At 28.8% G+C, this 24139-nt stretch overlaps 1 protein-coding gene across 1 annotated transcript in view; it reads left to right on the top strand.

Moving 5' to 3' along the window:
• LOC113371275 (adenylate cyclase type 8-like) overlaps positions 1–24139 on the top strand; it is a 76936-nt gene that overhangs the window by 43082 nt on the left and 9715 nt on the right. Inside the window, exons 8-20 of the mRNA XM_026611908.1 lie at positions 9422–9574; positions 9645–9724; positions 10325–10474; positions 12644–12780; positions 12864–13034; positions 14460–14634; positions 16754–16873; positions 17417–17625; positions 17687–17750; positions 17820–17976; positions 18043–18820; positions 18934–19171; positions 23254–23484. Of these exons, the coding sequence (XP_026467693.1) occupies positions 9422–9574; positions 9645–9724; positions 10325–10474; positions 12644–12780; positions 12864–13034; positions 14460–14634; positions 16754–16873; positions 17417–17625; positions 17687–17750; positions 17820–17976; positions 18043–18820; positions 18934–19171; positions 23254–23484 (2663 nt within the window). The remainder of the gene's footprint in view (positions 1–9421; positions 9575–9644; positions 9725–10324; positions 10475–12643; positions 12781–12863; positions 13035–14459; positions 14635–16753; positions 16874–17416; positions 17626–17686; positions 17751–17819; positions 17977–18042; positions 18821–18933; positions 19172–23253; positions 23485–24139) is intronic.

Here is a 24139-nt window from a genome sequence, read left to right as displayed (position 1 = left end):
AAATATTACACAATGTCCTTCATTTTAAATCCGAATGATTAAATTGTGTTTATTTACTTTTCTGTAGAAACGTATGAAAGTTGTTGACCAATTCATAATTTTGTCTATAAAAAAAAATTAATGAAAATTATATTATTTATAATAATCTATTTGAAAACATTTAATATTCCTCAAATATTTCGTTACGGTACGGGAAGATCCAGCAATTTGCCTTAAGACACGACGCCTTACACACGTAGTTTAGATTTCGAAAACAGAATCAACATCGTAGACATATGTTTATTTAGTATTAATTTTCGTGAAGTTCAATTTCACTATAACATGTCTAGACATTGGCAGAGGAAAATGTGAAGATAATAACCAAAGATTTTTTAAATGATGATATTTTAGCACAAATGATACTTTTTGTTTAGTTTGCTAAAAAAAATTCATTCATTCAAATTTAATATTAATTGTTAATTGTTACTCGGGTATGTATTATTCTAGGCCAACAAGTAATAAAATTTATTTACAATGTTCCTGATTTTGTTTTGTAGCAAACAAAACTTACTTAGGCTTTGTTTGATATCCTCAGAAAATCGAATTATTGCTAGAAGAACTGCCCTACTTACAATAACTTGTAGAACGATACAGACCCCCGTCTTAGTTTCTGACGTTTCACGCAGCTTCTTAAAACATTTTTTTACTTGATTGAATAAAATAGTTTAAAATAAACGTTTAATTTATTACACTTTCAAAATGTTCATTTATTATAAATAGGAGAGATTAGGGCTTATTGTATCAGGCAATATCAAAATATTTTTTGACTCGATTAGAGATGTAACCCCCCATCCCCATCATTCTGTTTAAGTGTGCAGAAGTGTGAGTTTCTCTTCTTATTTCGTGATACACTTTTTAAAGAAAATGATTAATTTTAAAATCATTAGAGAAATAGTTTATCGAAATAAGAACTGTCTATTCATCTTTGTTTCGTAGAAATATAATTAAAATCCTTGTAGAAAAAAAGCTGATTGTAGGGGAAAACGTTGACGAATTTAACACAAAAATAACTCGAACAATCACTGGTAATCAAAATTGGTCACTTGATAGTTAAACAAAAAATTATCGCTATTAGAAATAGTTTAAACTAAACTTTGGAGTTTTTATAAGAAATTATATAACTCGTTAATTATTTACAACGGAAATGATGTTTTAGAGTTGTTGTTTTAAACTTCCCTATTTTATCAAAAACTCGATCTCATTTAAGAATAATATCTCATATATGAATAGTGATGATTTCCAAAAGCTGTTTTTTAAATATTTGTCAATTGCCTTTTTACCCCATATGCGTGATAAAATGAGACGGCCAGGTGGCAAACTGGCCCAATGTCTTGTTTTTAATTTTGAAGGGGTTTTACAAAATAACACCTAATTATTCAGCTAATGCAAAATATAATTTTAAGTGGTCCATTTTTACAGAGATAACTGTATATAACCTTGATCTGGTATTTTGATCTGGAGACAGAAATATTTATCAGCAGTGTTGAAATAACTATTAATTTAATATCTTTCTTGTAAAATTACTTCTTTTAACGTCTTTTACGGGTAAAGATTCAGTTATTTCTTTTTATCTCTCCCACGTGTAAGCTTTTATAGAAGTTTTATAAAAAAAGAGTGCGCGTAAGGTTCACACGCGATCGAAGTAAAACTTAGTTGCTACTGTACTGATGGCATTTAAGTAAAAATAAATACATCATATAACAATTTTGAATAATGTTCATTAGTAATATGACAACACTCGTGATGCACACATTTATTAGTGTCAACCATTATACACATTTATATAATGATAAATTATAAATTATATATTTATGATATCAGTGAAACTATGTATAATATTTAAAAACTATAACGTAATTAAAGTCATACTTCAAATATGACATGATCGGTTTCTCATTGTAATTAGCATTTAGAGATGAACCTTCATTAGAGAAATGAAGTAATTGCTGATTAATAAATTCTTTAATATTTGTTGACACAGTGAAATATGTTAAACAACGCCTAAACAAATATTGTTTTTGCAACTTCACTCATCATGTAATTGTGTTTGAAGAACTTCATATAATTAAAATTAGTATACATTCATTGACTGATTGTATTTTTTTGGCGATATGATCTCATTCTTGGAACAGCTGTAATATATGCCTTGCCTAAAAATATTTTTCATTTTAATAACTTCAAAGACTTATAGAAACTACGAATAATATAGAAATAACTTCTAATCAATAAACTTACGTTTAGTTCATGGAGCAAATATTTAATTCGTTTTATTATTTTCAAGGAACAGGGTAAAATATTCTTCTGATTCAGGCATTCTTCATTAAATCAAGATTAGTACTACAATGTAACTTTAAAATGTTTATTTATTTATGCCGATTTCCTTGTTGATATCGGTACGCACACAACGTCGATGCCGGTACACATACAACGCTGATGCCGTTACGCATACAACGACAGATCTCTATTCACATACACGACGACTAATCACAATCGACCCGTATAGAAATGATTTCATCGAGAGTGAAAGACGAACAGTTCGGGCGTTATGGACTTTTATTGCATTTGTACGGATTTACACACTAGTCGCTCCTTCAGAAGTTTTACTTCAAAAAAACTTTTTTTTTAATATTTACAATAATCTCCAAAATTTAAGTATTTTCTGAAAAATGATTTACATTTATCAAATTTTGTTTTCACGTTTTTTGTATTCAGAATTTATTCATATGGTATTTTGTTTATGGAATATGAAATTCGAACAATTTGACGATGCCATACACTACCGGTTTTCATCACATTTGTAATTGTACTAAATTGCAATAAATATTACCCGAAGACAGATTGAGTGTCTTTATTCGCGGTGAAATTGTGGTATGGGTCCCTGTTGATTATGAGCGGACAAGCGTATGATTAGATTATGGGACATGATGAGCCATACAAAGGCCATTACAAAGAGACTGCGATAGAAAAGGCACGCTTTGCTAATACTACATAACACGCCGTTGCTTACTTCAGCTTTCTAATTTTTCAATTTTTTCCAACTATGATCTAATTAACTCCTGAAATACGTTTGAGAAAACATTCAAAAGCTCTTTTTAGAAGAGTGATAATTAGTATCCAACTTGTGTAACAAAGTTATAAAAATATTAATTGTGAGGATACTTCAAACTGAATAGAGTAAATTACTAAAATATGCTTCAACTTGAATTTAAAAACTGCTTTGATAATCCGGGATTAGTATGTATCGTAGCGCAACGAAACGTAATCTAATAATAAGACATAATACCTATAGGTATATTTAATATGTTTCGTGAATTTTTTTGGTGCCGTTGATATGCTTGTATAAGGTAGAGCGGGGCTTAAAGCTCGGCGGGCAAAAAGATCCACCACCGATATCTCAAAAATCAGTATAGCTAAGAATTTTTCAATAACAATATTTGAAAGAAGGCGGAAAAAGATGTGTCACCACTTCACATCACCTGCATTCTTACTACGTTGCTATGGGAAGACGGCTTTATTTGAAACTCTATAACAAAAGTATTTTCTTACGTTACGTTACGTTAGTTTTTATGGTCGTGAGCACTGTTCTTTGGACTACTGGACTCAAATATAATACTTAAGTATACTTCATTTAACCGTTTTATAAGATAATTTCTTAATTTTAAGTTATATTCAACAGATTTTTTTTATATTACTTCTATGAAAGGGGTATAAGGGACCAACTAAACCTTCGCCCAGGCAATGGTGAAAAAAAATTTCAAATAAAAATGTAAATTGAGTTATTAAAGCAATATTACAAGAGCTAAATTGAATAAATATTTATTCCATCTCTGCTGATGGCGAAACACCAGATAAAAAGTGTTATCTCTGAAAAAAAATGCACTCATGAAATTTTGTAGGAAGGTAGATATATATTTTGTATTCGTTGAATATTGCAGCTATTATTTTGTAAAATTGCTTTAAAATTGAAAAAAGATTTTGGATCTGTTTGCCCCCTGCCTGTCCCAATCTACCCCGCCTATGGGATAAAAAACACCAGATCACAAGTTTTGAAAAATAGCAAAAATCATACTTTTACAATGATGAATTAGCTGGAAGTTTCACTGAACGTTGTCAGTTGTTTGATTTATGTTATTGGCTATGATTAATAAACAATTAAGGTTTGGTTTTCAAAATAAAATTGTTAAAAGTTAAATTAAACCTATGTCCCCCGCCCTACTCCATAATAACTTTCCCGAAGAAAAAGTTTATGTTACTACCAGAAAATCCGGTTTGATAATTTCTTAGATTTATCAAGGTATTTTGAATCATTTGATACCAGAATTGGAAAGTTATGTGTGTATATGAACGCTAAATATCACTTATCACTGACGTTTTTTTCAAAGACGCTTGCACCGATTCTTGAAACTCGAACCTTGAAAAGGACTCGAATTCATTAGTTTTGAAAGACGATCGGCCGATCTTTTCCTTAGAAATACTAGAAATATTCTAAACTTTTTGCTTTAAAGTTATCCAAAACATTTTCGACCGGTTTTGAAAAATTGAAAACCGTTTGAAAGATGTAAATTGGGAATCAAGCTAGTAAGTTTTCGGTAAAGATTGTTCAGCCATTTCTTTGTAATTAATTGTTAAATTATTTTTTTTGACAATTTTGATGAATTGGCGAATTATATGACGGAGTGTTCGTGGTCTTAACGAACTTTATAGACCTACAAAAAGTACTAGTTTAATTAATGATCCGCTCGCTTAAGACATATAACGTGTATAATATCAATTGGAAACCGAATTGACTATTGTTGATAAAAAACAATGATTTTGATATAAACAATTTTGATGTAACAATTTTGAAAATTTGCTAAATTTCAATTCTTATTGATTAAGTCGATTTTTTATGCAATAAGATTCAGAATAAAATGCCATTTACACCTAGTTTGAGTTTTTTGTGTTCTAATTGCTGTATATCCTCAGCATGTTGTGTCGAATAAACTACAATACAAAGTCAAGATATCGTTTAAATTAATTACTTGAATGTGCAATCGCTTGTATTTCACAAAATACGACATAAAATGACATGATTTTACAATTTGTGATTTTTTATATTCTTTAAAGTTTAAATTATATTACCAAAATTTTTGCATTTTGATAATGGAGAATACAATTAATATGTATCATGAATACAAGTACCAATAAATCTAGAACCAGATTACGATTTTTATATTTTAAAATTAAGTCGTTATATTAAAGCTATTTAACCTTTAAATGTTTCATAATTTATTTTGAAAAATCAATAAAAATTCACTATTTTTCATGAAGAGTGATTAATTATCTCTTACGTTCTAACTATTTTTTATGAACATTTATAATTAGTTCCCAACTATCAGAATAACATTATGTTGGGGAGCTAGTAGGTCACTGTAACAGTTTTTTTTTTAATCAATATGGCTTGAGATTCACTTATTATATTTCTACAAAACAAAGACGAATAGTTACTATAACTCTACCGAATCAAGTAAAACACATGTTTTCATACTATTTCATAATTAATACATTTCTAGAAAAAGTGCGGTTTCGGATTTGTTGTACTATCTACCGGAGCAAGTAATAACATAAAAAAACGGCAGTAATACCTCTGATAATTTATTATTTACTTATTTTTTAAGAAAATTTACGATATTATTAATATAAATAAAATATATAGTAATTTCTGTAGCATAATTTACATGTGCCCACATCTTACAAACTATACTATTTAATCTTCCTCATTTGAATTTGTATATATGTAATTGTTGTGTGTTCAGCAACCTTAAAAAATATGAAGTAAAAAAAAATTGTGTCGTTTAACCACCCATCAAAAAACTCCTGTTACTAGTTAGCCCTTGAGATATCTTCTAACTAAATAGAAATTAAATTTTAGACTGACGCATCGAATAAAAATTTATTTCTTTTTTTTAACTCTTTGCATAACTTTTTGCAAATCGTTCATTATAATTTAATCTGATCTCACTATTTTTATAAATATTACAAGCATAAAATCATTAATTATTATTAAGAATGAACCTATTAAAACAGAAGTCTCGCTAGTATTATTCTTTAATTTGTCTATATATATTATATTGAGCGTCAATATCTAATCAAATTCCATTCCCTCTCGTGACTAGTGTTAGAAGTATCGAGGCAAAAGATCGATATTGAGTACTTTAAAAAGTATCTAATCAAAATATCGATGCCAAAAAAATATCGTGGCGAAAGTATCGATAGTACTCAATATCGAATTTTGAGTACTTTTCATGAAAAAAGTGCAAGAAAGATCTAAAACTAATTAAATATCATATCACAATATTAGAATGAATTCTATTGCTTGTATCTGATGTGTTAAATCAGAATCATTTTCAATATTGTAAAATGTTAACAGTAATTTATCAATACTAATTTCAAATTCTATACTTCTTCAAAAAAAAATACAAGTTATAATAGTTGAGTATTTTTGATTAAAACAATATAATAGTCTGATACTATATTCAAAATGCAATTTTATTCATTTTTTAAGTACAATAATATTTTTATTATTTTTAAGTAAAATAATATTTTATAATTGTTGAATATTTTTATATGAATAATTTTAGCGAGCATACAACTTTAAAAAGCCGTTACATGTTTACATAAAAGTGCAAAATTAAGCTCTTCGGAAAGCAATAAACATTTAGTTTAATGACGGTCAAAATAATATTTCGGCACTTAAAAAACATCCCTTCGGAGCGATGGGATTTAAAGTTTAAATGGTTCCGAGAAACTCAAACCCATATGTTTGCATGCTGATATTCAAAAATTTCAATACATGAGTATTTTGCGTAAAAAAGAATCGAAATATATTATTTCGAATAATACTCAACCATTTCAATATATTAGTATTTTGCGTAAAAAAGAATCGAAATATATTATTTCGGATAATAATACTCAATCATTTCAATATATATAAAAATATATATATTTATATTTTAAAATATAATAAACACAAAATACTAATATATTGAAATTGATGATTATTATTATTTGAAATAATTATATTTCGATTCTTTTTTACGTAAAATACTAATTTATTGAAATTGATAAGTATTATTATTTGAAATAATCATACTTCGATTGTTGAATATGTTTTTATAAAACATTTAAGGTACTTTAAATCATTTTATTTTTTTCATTTTACATAAGAGTAATAAATAAACATCTTTAGTTATGAGTGTGGTCATATTCATTTTGGGTTTTTGAGCAATAAATTCTGAGACTAATGACCCTTCGGGATAATTTTTTGACACTTCTTTGAACAATTATGACCACCTAGGGAGACTATTGCTTTGCATTTGGCAATGAGAGGAGTTAATAGTTGGTCGATGAGTGGTGTTGTTCATAGATTACGCTGTCGATTCTTTTTGAGTACTATCGACGAAAAGAATCGATATTGGCAAATAGATCGAGCTAAAAAATCGATAGCAAAAGTACTCACTATCGACCGCAAAGTATCGATATTTACTCAGTACTCGATATTTCGTTCTAACACTACTCGTGACAACACTTTTATTAATAATTTTCACGCCCTTGAGCTTTATATGTATACAGTGTGTATTAGGTCCGGTCAATAGATTCCACAGATGAGTTGGTTGTTCGTCGGCAATAATGAAAATGCTTTCGCATACATGAACGATTAATTTCATCGCATCTTTTATAATTGCGAAATAATTTTATAGACCGCTCAATGGACTGAACAATCGATTTTGACGCGCTTCATGTATTTTTGCATATAGGTACCTACACACATTGACGTCATAATTATACCACAAATATGTAAAGTTTATTGTTCACATATGGCAAACATATGTTTTCAAAAAAAACTTATCTAATTTCAAAAATATTACCTTTCTGATCCCATGATTTTAGTTCTTTTATTTACATGAAATTGAAAAATAAATGGTGATTATTGGTGATTATAGCAAGTACAATTTTAAATACTGTATAAACCATAATTGTTCCCAAATATGAAGAGCAAGATTAAAGTAGCTTATTATATTATTAATAATACGATATTAAGACATTATTATAGTTGACTATTTTTTATATTATATTGGATTGCATTTAAACAACAATTGTTTAAAAAACATCGTTAAAACTAAATAATAAGTTAATTTTAAATATCATGTAAGCCAGTTAGAAAACGCATATTTGAAAAATAACGTTCAACAGATCATATACCAGTATACAATTACAGACTATATATATATTTCAATTTTAATTCAAAGTCATATGAAACATCTTTTTTACTAGATTTCTTTCATTACTAAATGCCTTTAAATTTTTATTTAAATTTGAAGAATACATCGTACAAACAATGACCTCTTATTTCGTCTAACTTTCTCTGTATTTTTAAGTAAACTTGGTCCGTGGGTAAAAAGGTCGAAGGTCCATTTTTTCTGAAACAAGTATTTTCTGTAAACATTATTTTAAAGCTGAGGACAAATGATGTGTAACCAGTTATCGCCTTAAATCGGGCAACTTCGCTATCCTGCAATACATGGCTACAATTACAAATTTTTGTTGAATTGTTATTCAGTTTACGATACCTGATTATAAATTTTAAGTATACGTTATTTAATTATTTTTAGGTTTTAAGATTGCGATAGATAAATTGAATTAATAGTTATTCCAACTCTAACGATGAATTCTTCTGACAAAGAACTGTAAAAAATCTGCAAATGAAATATGTTTATTAAGACTGAAGTTGTACTTACCTTATTTGTATTAAGTAATTGTATTTATGGAAAAAATGAGTCTGATCATGATAAACTAAACAACTAAATTACAAAAGTAATATTCATAATAGTAGTTAGAGTTGATTTTTTTTATTATGTCTCAAATTACATATTTAGATTATAAATTTTAATTTTGTTGTCCAGCCAAATAATTAAGCTCTATCGTATTGATTAAATAATGTGATTATTATTCCATAAATTCTCTTGAAAATTGAAAATAAATCAGTGGACCTTTTTATCTTCTGGCTGTTGATTATTAACCTGTCTATTGGGTGAAATAAAAAGTGTCAGATATCATTAGCAAAATAGTAAAAAACAAACTTCTACCTCTGTTTTTTACTATTTTGCTAATGACATCTGACACTTTTCATTTCTTCTACCATAATGAATTAGCTTAGAATTTTTAATGTGTATTTTTTGTTGATATGTTATTGGTTTTGTTTTCACAGTATTCTAAATTGACTGGTAATTATTAAAAGGCAAAATAAACCTTTTTGCCTCGCCCTCTCTATATCATAATAAATTGAAGGAGCATTCAATTTCGATTACAAATAATTTGTTACTTAATTATATACATTTTTCAGTTTTGCCAGATTTTGTTGCAAAAGAAATGATACGAGACATAGCCAGAGAAGAAGAAAGAGGCGGCGCATTTGAACCATTACAATTCCACAAGATTTATATTCATCGATATGAAAATGTATCAATATTATTTGCCGATATCAAAGGATTTACTGGTTAGATTATTTCTTAATGAATAATTAAAAAAATAACGAACTTCTTTTCAATTATAATATTTACTTTCAGAATTAGCAAGTAGATGCAGTCCGCAAGAGCTTGTAAGAATTCTAAATGATTTATTTGCAAGATTTGATAAATTGGCTACAGTAAGTGATAAAAAAATTAAATTATATTAAATACTCCAAATGCTAATGTGTTGAACTTTTATTTTGTGTTTTTTTATAATGTGTAAATTTTTGAAATTTATTTAAAATTACATTTCTTCATTTTTGGTGAAAAAGCAATTAAATGAGCAATCAATATTTTCAATACATGTTAAAGAATATGACTCATATTCGCAAAGAACCAATCAAATCATTACTGGGATTTTTGAAATTATTTTCTAATTATACAGGGTTCGCCATCAATATGTGGTCAATGGAAACATTGAAATTTTGTTTGCGCAATGAAGGGGATCATTTGATCGACGTTGTTTGTCGAATCAAGTTGAAAAAATGGTAAAGTTTTAAATTTGATAATAAACAAAAGTTTATCAAAATTTATTTAAAATTATTCAAGTTATTCAACATTTTCATTGACTACATATAAATGGCGCACTCTGTAATAACGGTTGATATCAGAATATAACTAACTTACTATATTGGTAAGTTAACAAATAATTTTACATGTTCCAGTATTAACTCAATAAATTGTCTTGCATCTTATTTGATAATTAGATGTGCAATCACATATTAATATAATTTTAGGAAAATCATTGTCTTCGTATAAAACTACTAGGAGATTGTTATTATTGTGTTTCTGGTCTTCCGACGGCCCGAGGCGATCACGCTGTATGCTGCGTCGAAATGGGTCTTCATATGATTAAAGCCATCAGGGATGTCAGGCATCGAACCCAGGTATTTAGTTTTTTAATTGTTATAATTTTTTTTTATTATTATTTTTAAACAGCAATCAGAACCTAACAGTACTATAAGCTGTTGTGTTGATTTTGACTTAATACGCGTCTGTTTGACAGATGGCAACCCAATAAGTTGTCACATCTCTCTATGATATATTATTATTACAATTTCTGTAATAGGGCGAGTATTTTTAATGATGCAGCAATGCCGGGTGAGGGCTATTTTCACTTGGAAACATATTGCTGTCTATATTTTTAAGTGAAAATCGTTGTTACTACTGCCTGACAACAGGCTGCTCGAAGTGGGTATCGAACCTGGGACCTCCGAAACTCTTCTCCGAAAGTCCCGTCGCTTTTAACTGCTTATCTACGGGCGGGCCCGAAATAATATTAATAATACATTATTTTTTATGTGATAATATTTTAATATTGTGATCATTTCTTTGACGAGTTTTGTTTTTACGTTTCAATTGGATTTATTATATTTTATTTAGTGGCATGAATAAAAAAATATGTCGTATATTATGAAAAGTGTAAACTCATTTTTACTGGAGAGTTTACACGCGAAAAATCATAGCAATATAACCAGAGTGAACCAGGTGGAGTGGTAATTCGCTAGGCAAGTTGCAACAACTTCCTGATATGTGTGAGAAATCGACAATATTGTTACGCATTGAAATTCAACATGTTTTGAAAATATGACGATTAAAATTTAAAATTTTGACATCCTTCTTCCCCATTATTTAAATTAATTCAAGGTGTTTTTATAATTTGGCCAAATTTTGTAGACGTTAAATATTTTACAATATTCGTTAATACCATAAAAATTCTATCATAAAGAGTTTTATCAAAATTGTCCAAAAAGCTATTTTCTACATTTAATTGCGAAGAAATGGCATGGTAGGACTTTACAAGAAAGATGTATCTAGCAGCTCTATTCATAACTGCTCTTTTCTTCTATAATTGTAAAAAAAGAAATAACTAATGGAGGCGAGTCTATATTGTGTTTCATTTTCATTTGTTTTAATTGTAAAAAAAAGAATCGGCAGACAGTTGCTAATAACTAATCGAAGCAAGTCTATATTGTGTTTCATTTTCCTTTTTTTTATAATACATGTGTTATACTACCTACACATAAGACGTATAAACAATTACATCAATTAAGACATATGAACAAACTACTATCGAACAATGTTCCGTAAAATCTTTAGTTTTTCTAAAATTTGTTAACTGTCGCTTTTCACCCCATGGAGGAGGCAAGGGGCCTCCAGATCCAATGTTTTAATTTCAATTTTAAGTGATTTTATGAAATAATAGCTACATTATTCAACCAATGCAAAATATAAATTCCATTAGCGCATTTTTTACTAACAATAAGAACATAGTATGTAATCATGATTTGGTATTTCGTCAGAAATATTCATCAGCAAAGTTGAAATTACTATTAATTTAATTTATCTCTAGTACCATTGCATTTTTTATGTAATTTACTTCTTTATTTACTATATGCTCATTGTTAACATTTTGCCAGTGTACAGCGAAAAAAAAACTTTTGTTACAAATATTGATATGTGGCCGTTTATCTCTTGATATCGTAAGAATTAGGGTAATGACAGATTGAACATGCCATGCTTTCTAATTTTAAAATAGTATCGTTAAAAAAATCTATACTTTATTTGTTTTGGGGATGATGGTGGTAGACCTTTTACCGATTGAGCTTTAAGCCCTGCTCTACCTTACACACAAGTAATTCAAAATGACTTGAAACGCCGAGAAAACATACAATTAGTAAATCCGATTTTTTGGCGAAAGCATAATCACATCCTTTGGAAAGTTAATAAATAATGTGCCATCAGCATGCATATACCTATTTTCTGCTTAAGACATCATCTGAGGATTTCTCGTCCAAATCTAATTAAAATTATTTATTTTTAAATAGTTTATTCCAATTCTCTTTAGTAATAGTTAGTTAGTAATGGTTAGTTAGTGTCAAATGAAATTTACACGAAAAATTCTTGAAAAACAAAGATTAGCAGTTGAAACCATTTTATCACAAAAATATTTGCTTGATTTCGACATAATTTTTGAGAAAGTTCTTGCAATCTACTTTAAGAAATAATTCCTCTTTCATCTTACTTTATTAATTGTTTCATTTGCGATCGATCAGGTAGATCTCAACATGCGGATAGGAATACACAGCGGGTCTGTGTTATGTGGGGTCCTTGGATTGCGAAAATGGCAGTTCGATGTTTGGTCTTACGACGTAACTCTAGCCAATCATATGGAAAGCGGCGGTGTACCTGGGTAATATTAAATAATATTCTTTGAATCACTCTAACCACTTATGGCATTATTTTTCATAACATAATTGTTTTTATCATCCCCAGTCGCGTTCACATATCAGCAGCTACATTAGCCTGTCTGAATGGGGTATATGAAGTTGAACCAGGTGAAGGCGAGTCTAGAGATCCTTATTTAAGAGAACATGGTGTTCAAACATATCTAATTAAGCAAGCTGAACCATTAAGGCCGCGCAGAAGACTTGTGTCAAGACCTAGGTAAATAATTTTATTTTCGGGTAATTGTATCTACAAATACGTATGTAGTATGTTTATATATGTGTTTATGAATTTTTTTTTTGCATAGTTTTATTGTTAATCAAAATAATATACATTTTTTAAGACGATATGATGTTGGTGTTAATGCATTTAAGAGATTATCTCCTATGAGATATCTCTCTCTTTTTTATTTTTGACATTTTATTTAAGATCGTACGGCCATTTTTTTTTCAATTTTCGTGTGGGATATTCCTCGCTTAATTCTTTTAAATATATGTTTGGGTGACCTGGTAGTTTTTCGTGATAGTTTTTGCTCCTTTCTTTTATCATCTCATTAATAGTTTTTATTTTTAGGTCTTTATGTAGGCTGTCATTTGTAACATACCAGGGTGCGTTCACAACGCATCTTAAAATTTTCGATTGCGCTACTTGTATTTTTTTTATATTTGAATTGCTTGCGCATTGAGCCCATAGCTCAATGCCGTATGTCCAGATTGGGATAATTATTGTTTTATATAAAAGGAGCTTGTTTTCATAGCACATATTTGAACTCTTGCCAATTAGCCAATACAACTCTCTGAACTTCTTCTCTATCTGTTTTCTTTTCATTTTGATATGTATTGACCAGCTTAACTTTCTATCGAGATGAATCCCAAGGTATTTTACACTCTCATATTTCGGTATTTCTATGTTGTTTGTTTTTACGCTTGGGCAGTCCAGGGTTCTTGTTGTGAAGGTTATATAGCTAGATTTTGTTTCAATTATTTTAATCTTCCACTTATTGAGCCACTTTTCAATTTCGGAGACATATTGTTGAACTTTTGACGTTGCGACGGATGCATTTGTATGAGTTCCCATGACAACTGTATCATCGACAAAAGTTCCAATTATTACATTACTATCAGTTGGAATGTCGTGTGTATATATGAGATACAATAGTGGCCCTAAAACACTCCTTTGAGGAACCCCCGACTTGATGTTACATAATTCTGATGTTTTTTTTGTTATAAAGTCAGATTATTTCAAAAAGTATTTTAAAAGGTTTTCGCTCAGATTAATGTCATTGGAAACGACATATTATATCTAAATCATGTAATTAGATTTTATTGCACTTCAATTACTTTGGAGTTAAGCTAGAGCAGCTTAACCAGCAATATGGAAACGAAGATAATATTTTTCAAAAACATATATTTTAATAACTTTTATATATAGTGTACTGTTAACAAATGTTGGTATTTCATCAGAAAAATAATCTTCTTATATAATTTTTTAAACTTTTAAATTTAAAAAAATTTTATGTTTTTTTTTGTGGTCGATGAATTGATGCCACCACGTAAACATAAGAACTTATTTCGTGTGATATCTTTCAATCAATTATTACAGAGTTTATGTTCAATCCGGCATTAGAACTAAATATATTTACAGTATATTTAATCAAAGGCTATGGTCAGAAGACGAAAGGCCATCCGTGTGTGCCAGCAATTCTGAAATGATGGATAAGGTTCCGGAACGCACAATGCCTAGGAAGACGAGGGCGGCATCTGCTTCGGTTGATGAAGAAATTACCACTGACTGGATTCCTGAAATTCCATTTGAAAACGTACGTAGATAGAAAGATCTTAATTTTCTTAGATACTCTAGTTTATCAAAAAAATTTTACTTGATAGAAATGTTTTAATTTTTTTTAGAATATCTAGTTTATCAAATATTATTCACATTTCTCTAATTTTAAGAACTTTCTATTCGCAAATTGGTGATTGATATTTATTTAGTTATTTTTATGTAATATTCTGATAGTTGTCATTGTCAACATACTTTCGCTAAGGCGGTGTTTGCTTGCAGACCAGCATAACGTCCACGTACTTGCTACACAACATGTTTCGAAATTTTCTAATCAACGTCATTAACTAGTAGTGTAAGGCCTTAAAGCAAATTGCTGTATCTTTCCGTGTCATAATATATTCTAGAAATTTAAAAAAAATGAAAAAACAAAATTTGTTCTTCCCAAAAGCAATCGCTTCGTCATTACAAGCAGAAATCGGATGCTTTGTTCTCTCAAAAACTGCAATTTTTTGCATATTTAGCTCCGTGTCTTCGAAACAGTAACCTGCTTTTACCAAAATCTGATCACTACTTCTCATCATTACGAATTGAACACTTTTTTGATAATTCAAATCGTATACTCCGTTCTTTCACAAATACGATTTCTATCGTTTGCACTCTTTGCTCCGTATCTCCGAAATGGCTAGACCTGCCCTTGCCAAAAACTAATCAGCATATCTACCAATAGGAATCGAATATTTTTTTAACCATTCAAATGGGTTGATCCGTGCGCCCAAAAAAGTGGACGAAAAATTGTATTCATGCATGCATACTCATACGTACACACACGCGCACACACATACATTTTTATTTGATCTAAGGTATGCCAAAATGTTCAGAAACCTTCAAAACGTGAACATATACACAAATTTTCAATTTCGATATTTCGACGATTACATTAACTTACGCTCACTTGAAAAACATATTTCAAAATTGAAAATTACTCTTCTGCATAACTAAAAATTAAAATAACAAATTAAAACTCAATAATTTAACTCAGAGTGACATACATTTTGAAGCAAATGTCGACACACTTGATCATCTATAGGTAACACTCGTACACACAGGTTGCCGTTGTCAAGCGGATGTTTATAGGTGTGAGAGTTAATTTTATTAAAAGTTAAAAAAAAGAAAAAAATGAGAGTGCGCGTAAGGTTCACACGCGATTGAAGTAAAACTTATTTGCTACTGTACAAGATAGCATTTAAGTAAAAATAAATACATCATATGACAATTTTGAATAATCTTTATTAGTAATGTGGTAACACTCGTGATGCAGATATTTATCAGTGCCAACGATTATACACATTTATGTAATGATAAATTATAAATTATATATTTATAATAGCATTAAAACTATGTACAATATCTAAAAACAATAATGTAATTAAAGTCATTCTTCAGATGATTCAGGCATGATCGGATTGTCATTGTAATTAGCATTTAGATAATATCATCGAGAGCGAATGACGAATCATTGGCACTCGACTCTTATCTTATCTTATCTGCCGTAACGCACTTCCGTTGCATTTGTACGGATTTACACTATAGTCGCGCCTAAAGAAGTTTTACTTCAAAAAGATATCAAAATCGAATCGGGACGCAAAATAAATAATAAAAAAAGATTTTTATATCCAAGACATAATTATGTTTTCTTTCCGACCATGACTCGAAAGACTTTCTCCTATCTTTATTGACTATTTGCAGTAGTCAAAAAATTAGATCATTTTAGACAGAAGAAAATAAAACATTGTTTAATTAAGCATTTTAAACATATTGATAGCAGAATATATATATTAACAGTTCAAGAAAATCAATAGGATCTGCAGCAACATATCATAGATTTAGAAACAATTTTCTATTTGTATTTATGACGAAATACCTCAATTGTGCCGTATAATTAGGGATACGATATGTTACTTGAAGATTAAATAGAGTTTTATAGTGCCTAATAAATATAATTGTCCAAATGAACAAACAACTATTGATCAACTTTACATACTCATATTCCTAATATTTTAAACAATAATTATTAATTGTGCAATACTTGGCATCAGTTTAGTTATTTAGTTCGCACTTAGATTATGATTTTTTATTTTGTATTTCTATGCATTTAGCTAAATACTTCAGCTACTGGTGAATTAGATGATGACTTTTTAGATCACAATGCTTCCTATAGAGGTAAACCACCACCTTCCACTGATTCTAGAAATGTATCACTCAGCATGACCGAGCAGGTAATTTGGAAATTATGTATCTTTGTACTCATAAATATTTATCTCGTAGAAATTTAGTTTTATTTTATTTCTTGTATGAAACAGTAATAATTAAATTAATCAATTGTTGGTATTTAGAGTAAAGTTAAATGTAGTATGTGATCTTGATTATAATTATGATAAATAATTTAAAAAATATGTTAATGCATTGTTAACATCCCCAAGGATAAGTTTTGGATTCACCTGGTAAATGTAAAAAAAAGTTTTGCCAAAAAAATTCCAGTCCCTATCTGGTTTCATCGTTTATAAATTTGTACGCCAAATTTCGACTCATATGCACATATATAGTTTATCTAATTTTGGTCTTGAACAATTCAGAATGATTTCAAAAATAGAAACATGAATTTGGAAAATCATAAAATATTAAAACTTAGCAAAAATTTGCACAAACTTGCGCTGCAAATAACAATTTTATTTTATAATCCATGTGCTATCATAATTTTTTATATAAACAGGGAAGTTAATAAGCCTAGTTATCTAACCATTTTCTATATCTTAATTTAGGTCGATGACATCATAGATCATAGTATTGAAATAGAAAGCAATAAAAGAATGAGAAATGATAATGTAAATCCATGGACATTGAATTTCAAAGATGGATCTCTGGAAGGAAAATTTTGTCAAGTACGCGAAGACATGTTCAAATCAAACATGTTATGTTGTTTCATAGTTTGGGTCTTCGTCGTGATGTGCCAAGCGATAATTCTTCCAAGGTATTAAATCTAATCTCATATAAATAATAAAGATGTTTATATAAAATTATCTTTTTTTCAGCTGTACTGCTTTAGTGATAAGTCTGACAGCCACTACGTTTTTGTTGACATGTGCATCTGTTCTGGTACGAAATTAATATTTTGTTAATACTTTTCAAAATTATTTAAAATTATAAATTATTCATTTTTGACAGGTAATGGCCGAAGAGTTTCACCAACTTCCAAAAAATTTGCAAAAAACTTCTTCTATGTTAGTTCATAACAGAATGTCTCGAACAACTTTTATTTGCGTCATCGTGATCCTAATGTCTGCTGCAAGCTCTATAAGCTTGTTATTATGCCAAATGCCAGGTTTGTGAATACTATAATATGGAAATGTTTAATTGCAGTATTATAACAAACATATTTCACTTTTAGTTGTAGATGAATATGATGACGAATTACAAACTGCTATTACTGCTACAACCAAAAGCCATCACGATTCTTCGGAAAATACACAATTAGTTGTAGGTTTGAATGAGGTTTCATTAGTACAGCCTCTATACTTAATCGCAGTTGGTCCATTGACACAGAACAAAAACATCACTAAACCTCTAATAAACGAAATTCAAAATGAGCTTCCTATTATACAAACAGATACCGTCGTAAAAAATAATTCCAATGTTGTGAATATTTTTGTTACTGCAACAATACATCATAATATCACTATAAATAGTGATGATCCCAAAACGGCTAATTGCACTGATGATTGTATCAAACAATTGGTATTAGATCAAACATTGAATTTTACCAATTCAAATCTATTAGAACAATCTCTAAATTTAACTAACCCTCCTCAAATTGAAAACAAGAGGCGAAAAAGATTTGATATTGAATTTACTGATGTTGAAGCTATTAAGGAGAGTAACAGAAAATTAGCAATGCGTCAAGAAGCAGAAATGGTGCAGCAAAAGCAACAAGAGGCACCGACTTTCGATGATGAGGATGATGAAGAACCAGAAATTTTGCCAAGAGAATGCATTCATCCGGAATATGTAGTATTTACTTGGGTCTTATGCTTGGTAGCTTTGGCAACCGCCTTGAAATTGTATTATTTAGTGAAAACTTGTTTGGCAATTATAATGGTAACCGTGTATACCCTCCTGATCATGTTGGCGTACCCAGATGCATTTCATGACCCAGTACTGGAAAGAAAGTAAGTTGGCTTTATTTGTTACACCAATAATATTATATACTAAATTGTTCAAATAATTTCACAAGTTTATCAGTTTAAATTTTTTTTTATTAATGCTAATTTTTCTCTTTAAGAATGGGAATGTCGCTCTCTGCTCAGATGTTGATTCTGTTGGCTGTCTTCTTGGTGATGGTTACTTACCATGCCCGCCTAGTTGAAGTGACCTCAAGATTAGACTTCTTGTGGAAGCAGCAAGCAGAACGAGAACTTGCAGATATGGTTGACACAAGACATAATAATACACAACTGCTTAAGAATATTCTACCGGATCATGTGGCTCATCATTTTCTTTCGGAAGATAGGCAACCTGATGTAAGTATAATTAATAATATTGCATGGATAGTAATAATATCTTTATGTTCAAAATAATCTTACTAACAAGTTAATATTATTTAGGAATTACAATTTTGTAAAGTCTTGTCATTAGTAATCAGTAGTATTAATTCATTCTGGTTTCTTGGTAATTTCGCACAGATAAATATTCATTTATTAAACAATTAGTTTGATTCAAATTTTAATTTACAGTAACAAATTTAAAAGCATATATTAATGTAATAATAATAATAAATTGTTTTCTGCCTGAGTGAAAGCTGGATTCCTTTTCACTTCCTTGTTTATTATTTTTATTATTAGTTTTTTTTTAAATTATTTACTTTTTGGACACGCATTTTTCATTTCCAAACAGTAATGTGATATAAAATAAATATTAGTAAATCTACTAGAGTAGAGTCAAATGTAGTAAGTTTGATTGCCATTTTAAGAATTGCAAATCAATTGAAGCTAAATTTTTGGTCAGAAAAATACAATTTTTTCTCCAGTTATTTAAATGTGCATAAAAATTATATATGAGAGATTATGGGGTTAAAAAATCCATTTTTCACAATTATTTTCACCAATCATTATCAACAGAAGTATTAGTAAATATGCTAAAGTATTCACAATCCTAATAATACTAAAATAGCTAAAAATACTTAAGTGAATTCTAAAATAGAACTTGTGATTAATATAATATTAAAATTTGATAACATTTACGCAACCTAATTCATACCTAAACATGATAAAATTCAAAAAATTGAAAAATATCGAACTTCAAATATTTGTTTTGATTGTCTTATATATTTATCATAAATTAATTTTTTGATAAATTGCGTTTGCAGGCCCCAAGTTACAATTTAGAGTATTCAATTTTTTCTTCCGTGTAGTTTGTTTTCGACAAAAATTCCGATTTGCTAACTTTATGTTCTCTGCACGTTTCAAGTCATTCTGAAGCAGCTTTTACCAAACTTATTACAGCCTATTTTTCAAACTTTCGTCCACGATTTTTATTTCGTCCACGATCGGTTAGACCGATTTTAAAAGTTCAAAAGCCATTAGATGTAACTCAACAAGAACTCACATCAAAGTTTTAAAAAATAATACTTTTAAAATTTGTGCCAAAAATCGTATTTATGTTGTGATGGGCTAAAATTTGAATTTTGTAGACATTTTCTTAACAGCCATTGGTTTAAACTCGAAATGGAGGTGTCGCGATTGAATTTGCGAGACGATCAGCTAAATCGTTTCTTTGGAAGTGTTTTTTTATACCGTTTTTCGCATAAATCTTGCTATCTCATGTTTATGGGTTTGTTCACATAAATTAATTAATAATTATCTAAATAGATTGTTTATATCTAAGTCACCTAACAAAGAGTGGTCAAAACTTGTCTATGTAAAAATGTTACCATTAATTTAAATGAATAAATAACATCAAGAACTACGCGCATAATATACATAATCGAGCCATTTTTTTCTTATAGCAGATGCCTAATATTGTATAATATTGAATAATATGAATATATATATAACACGTGGCCAGGGCCGGTCCTGCCTTGCATGCGATGCATGCAAAAAATGCGGGCGCAAGCCTTAGGGGGCGAAAAAACGAGTTTCGGAAATTAAATTTATAATATAATATTTATATTTTTTATATAAAATCTAGAATTATTTATTTAAAATCTAGAATACTTAATAAATTATAATAAATAATTTAACTTAAATAGGGATACGCAGACACAAAAAGCATATTTATTTTGCAATGTGATATCAGTAGAAACAATTAACCGATTAATAATTCTACAAATTAGTAAATAACAGCTCTGTTTATTGCTTAATCTACTTATTCATTTTTTTTCTTTGTTTGAAGTTACCGTGGAATCGAAAAAGAAATTATCTAGTGTTCAATCCCTTAAGCGCAAACCTGCAAAAGATTAAATTAATTGTTGGGCATTATTGACGAAAAATTGCTAACTGATTTAGTTGAATCGGAATTTGTTAAAAAAATATAAACAAATTATAAAAAATGGGGAGTCAGTGCTTAGAAAATGACTTGTTTATTCCAAGAAATTGAATTGTAACTTTTGCTTTTGTTGCAAATATTTCGCATCTGATGAACTTTGAATGTTGAAGACATGCGTGGAACAAATATGAAAAATGAAAGCAAAATTTACTTTGGAACGAAAATCTTAAGGCTTGTTTCATACCTAGTGGTGTCCATACTCTAAATTTAATAATTATTAACTATACAGAAATAATACATATCAAATATAATAAGTTTTATTTTTCAACATTGTTCAAGAAATGTGTAATTTCTTTGCATTTTTTACTGATTTTTGAACAATACTTCTAAAATACGTTAAAAATTTAACTTTAATACAACAAGCTGATACTCTGAATATGACGGCTCTTACGATATCAATAAGGAAAAGTTTACGACGCAATTTTGGATATTGTAAATGATGAAAAATTAAATTAAATTAAAATTTTAAAAATCCAACATGAAATACGAGTGTTATGTTTGAAAACTGAATGCTAGTTTTTTTAAATATTAATATTGCACATACGTTACAAATAATTGAAAATTTCAAAATACTTGATTATAATCAACCTCCGAATCGCCTCGATTTTTTAAATAAATTTAAAATCAATATATTTTATACGCTAGATTATATCTAATATTTTGTGCACTAAATCCAGAATAATTAAAAATTAATGTATTTATTTCACATAATATTTTTGTTAAATTAAAGTTATAGAATTTAAGAAATGCATTTCAGAAATAGTATTTATTATTTTGATATCAAGATCTTTATTTCAAAATAATAAATACTATTTCTGAAATGCATTTCTTAAATTCTATAATTTCAATCTAATAAAAATATTAATTCTTTTGCTATGGTAGTCGAACTTACATCTTTAACCAATTTATTACATATTGAATATTACTAAAATGTGAAATTATGACAGGGATTGTTTTATTTATTGATATCGATAATAATAAATAAATTTAAAATCAATATATTTTATACCCTTCTAGATTATATCTAATTTTTTGTGTACTAAATCCAGAATAATTAAAAAATAATTTTAAAAAAATATGTAAATATTTATATAATTTTAATGATAAACTGTTAAAACGGTGAAAATTAATAGGGGGGGGCGCTAGAAAAAATGTTGCATGCGGGCGCTAAGGACCCCAGGACATGGCAATAAAGTTCATGCACTGAAATGTCAAGCACTAAATTCATTAAAATTTGTGATGGGCGCTTTTATAATATACAAGCATGTGTTTTAAATGCGTTTGAGAAATTAAGTATTGGAAATGTTTAGTTTTTAGTGAAAGCAAAGACTTCATTTTCAAAATAAACTCTTAGAAAATGTACATGAATAAGTAAATCTCAATTTCGGTTGATTAAGTCAATTTTTACACAAATTGGGAAGTCCATGCAACTTGTCTTAAGGCAAAATGCCACTGACAACTAATTTTTAATATGATTGGTATAATTAATAAATGTAATAATATCATTAACCAATATAATCATTTATCAACTTATATAATAATATTTCATAGTTTCACTTTATAATTTCAATTAATATATCAGTTATTTTTCAGCATCATCTTCAAATGTTAATAAGTCATCAAGATTAACCAACATTTATGTTCTAATGGAGAGGTTATTGAATGAAAATAATTTTAGAAGAAGAACTCTTTTTTGTAGCGGTAACACTAGTAATGATATACTTTCAATTAAATTATAATTAATAATGATATTGAAATGAAAGTTAATCAAATAATTGTACGAACAATACGAATACAAATCATTTATCTTTTAATTTGCATTAGAAATTAAATATTCATGTTGCTATTATGAAAATTACGCTTTTTTCTACTTTCCACATATAATGAAAAAAAAATTGAAGGACAACACCAAAAGGAAATTATGTACAATTTTATAGTTCCATTCGATCAATATTGCGAAGAAGTGTTCTTTTCATGGAAATGGTTGTGGTTGAAATTTATTGTTTTATTTCAAAATATTAATACCTAATTTGATTAGGTGAAATTTGATATGTCCCAGGAACTGTATTCTCAATGGCGAGCGGACGTCGGAGTCATGTTTGCGAGTATTCCAAATTTCACTGAGTTTTATTCTGAGGACATCAATAAAGGAATGGAATGTATACGATTGCTCAATGAAATTATTGCGGACTTTGATGAATTGTTGGATGAAGCACGATTCAAACCCATCGAGAAAATAAAGACTGTAGGCGCAACTTACATGGCTGCTTCGGGGTTAAATCCAACACAGGTAATTATTTGAATATTTCTATTATCTGCAACATTTACCTTTAAACAGAACTTAAAATGCTTACTCTAAAAAAACACCCAGATGTATAGGTATAATTTTGATATTATTGTTTTTAAATACGCTTATTTCTTTAAAGATTTTTTTAAGGAGTGAAATATTTAATTTTAAAAATTAAATTAATGCAAATTACATTCGTTTTTAAAAGAAATCGTTTTTAAAGGCATTGATATTGAACATTATAAATTTGTAATATCGCATAATATGAACTTACAAAAACTGATACTCCAGATTATTAGTTTCTATTTATTTCTACAAGTATAATAGTTGAAGAGCCAGTGAACTATTTGACTAACCTGTTTTCTCAGAGCTAGAATTTTTTTTAATGATATTTTATTATCGACCCATTAAGAAAGTTTATTCTGGCAGTCATTCCGCGGTTGCGTCATCATCCCTTCAATTTGTGAAAATGTCAAAAAAATTTTTTTCATAACTTCCTCCCACAATGCTCAAATTTTGAGGGTGTATTCTTTTAACTGTTCAGAAAGCATATGTAAAAAGCCAGCCCATTCTGACGGTTGCAAGGGTCTGCCAGTCGAGTACATAATAAGCAAGGTGTGGGCTCATTGCCATACATAATCGACTCACACCCTTGTAT

This window comes from Ctenocephalides felis, unplaced genomic scaffold (assembly GCF_003426905.1).
Source record: "Ctenocephalides felis isolate EL2017-DRISC unplaced genomic scaffold, ASM342690v1 CF-g0.4_SCAFFOLD_01492, whole genome shotgun sequence".
NCBI classification, from domain to species: domain Eukaryota; kingdom Metazoa; phylum Arthropoda; class Insecta; order Siphonaptera; family Pulicidae; genus Ctenocephalides; species Ctenocephalides felis.
This window is presented reverse-complemented; position numbering and strand designations above follow the sequence as displayed.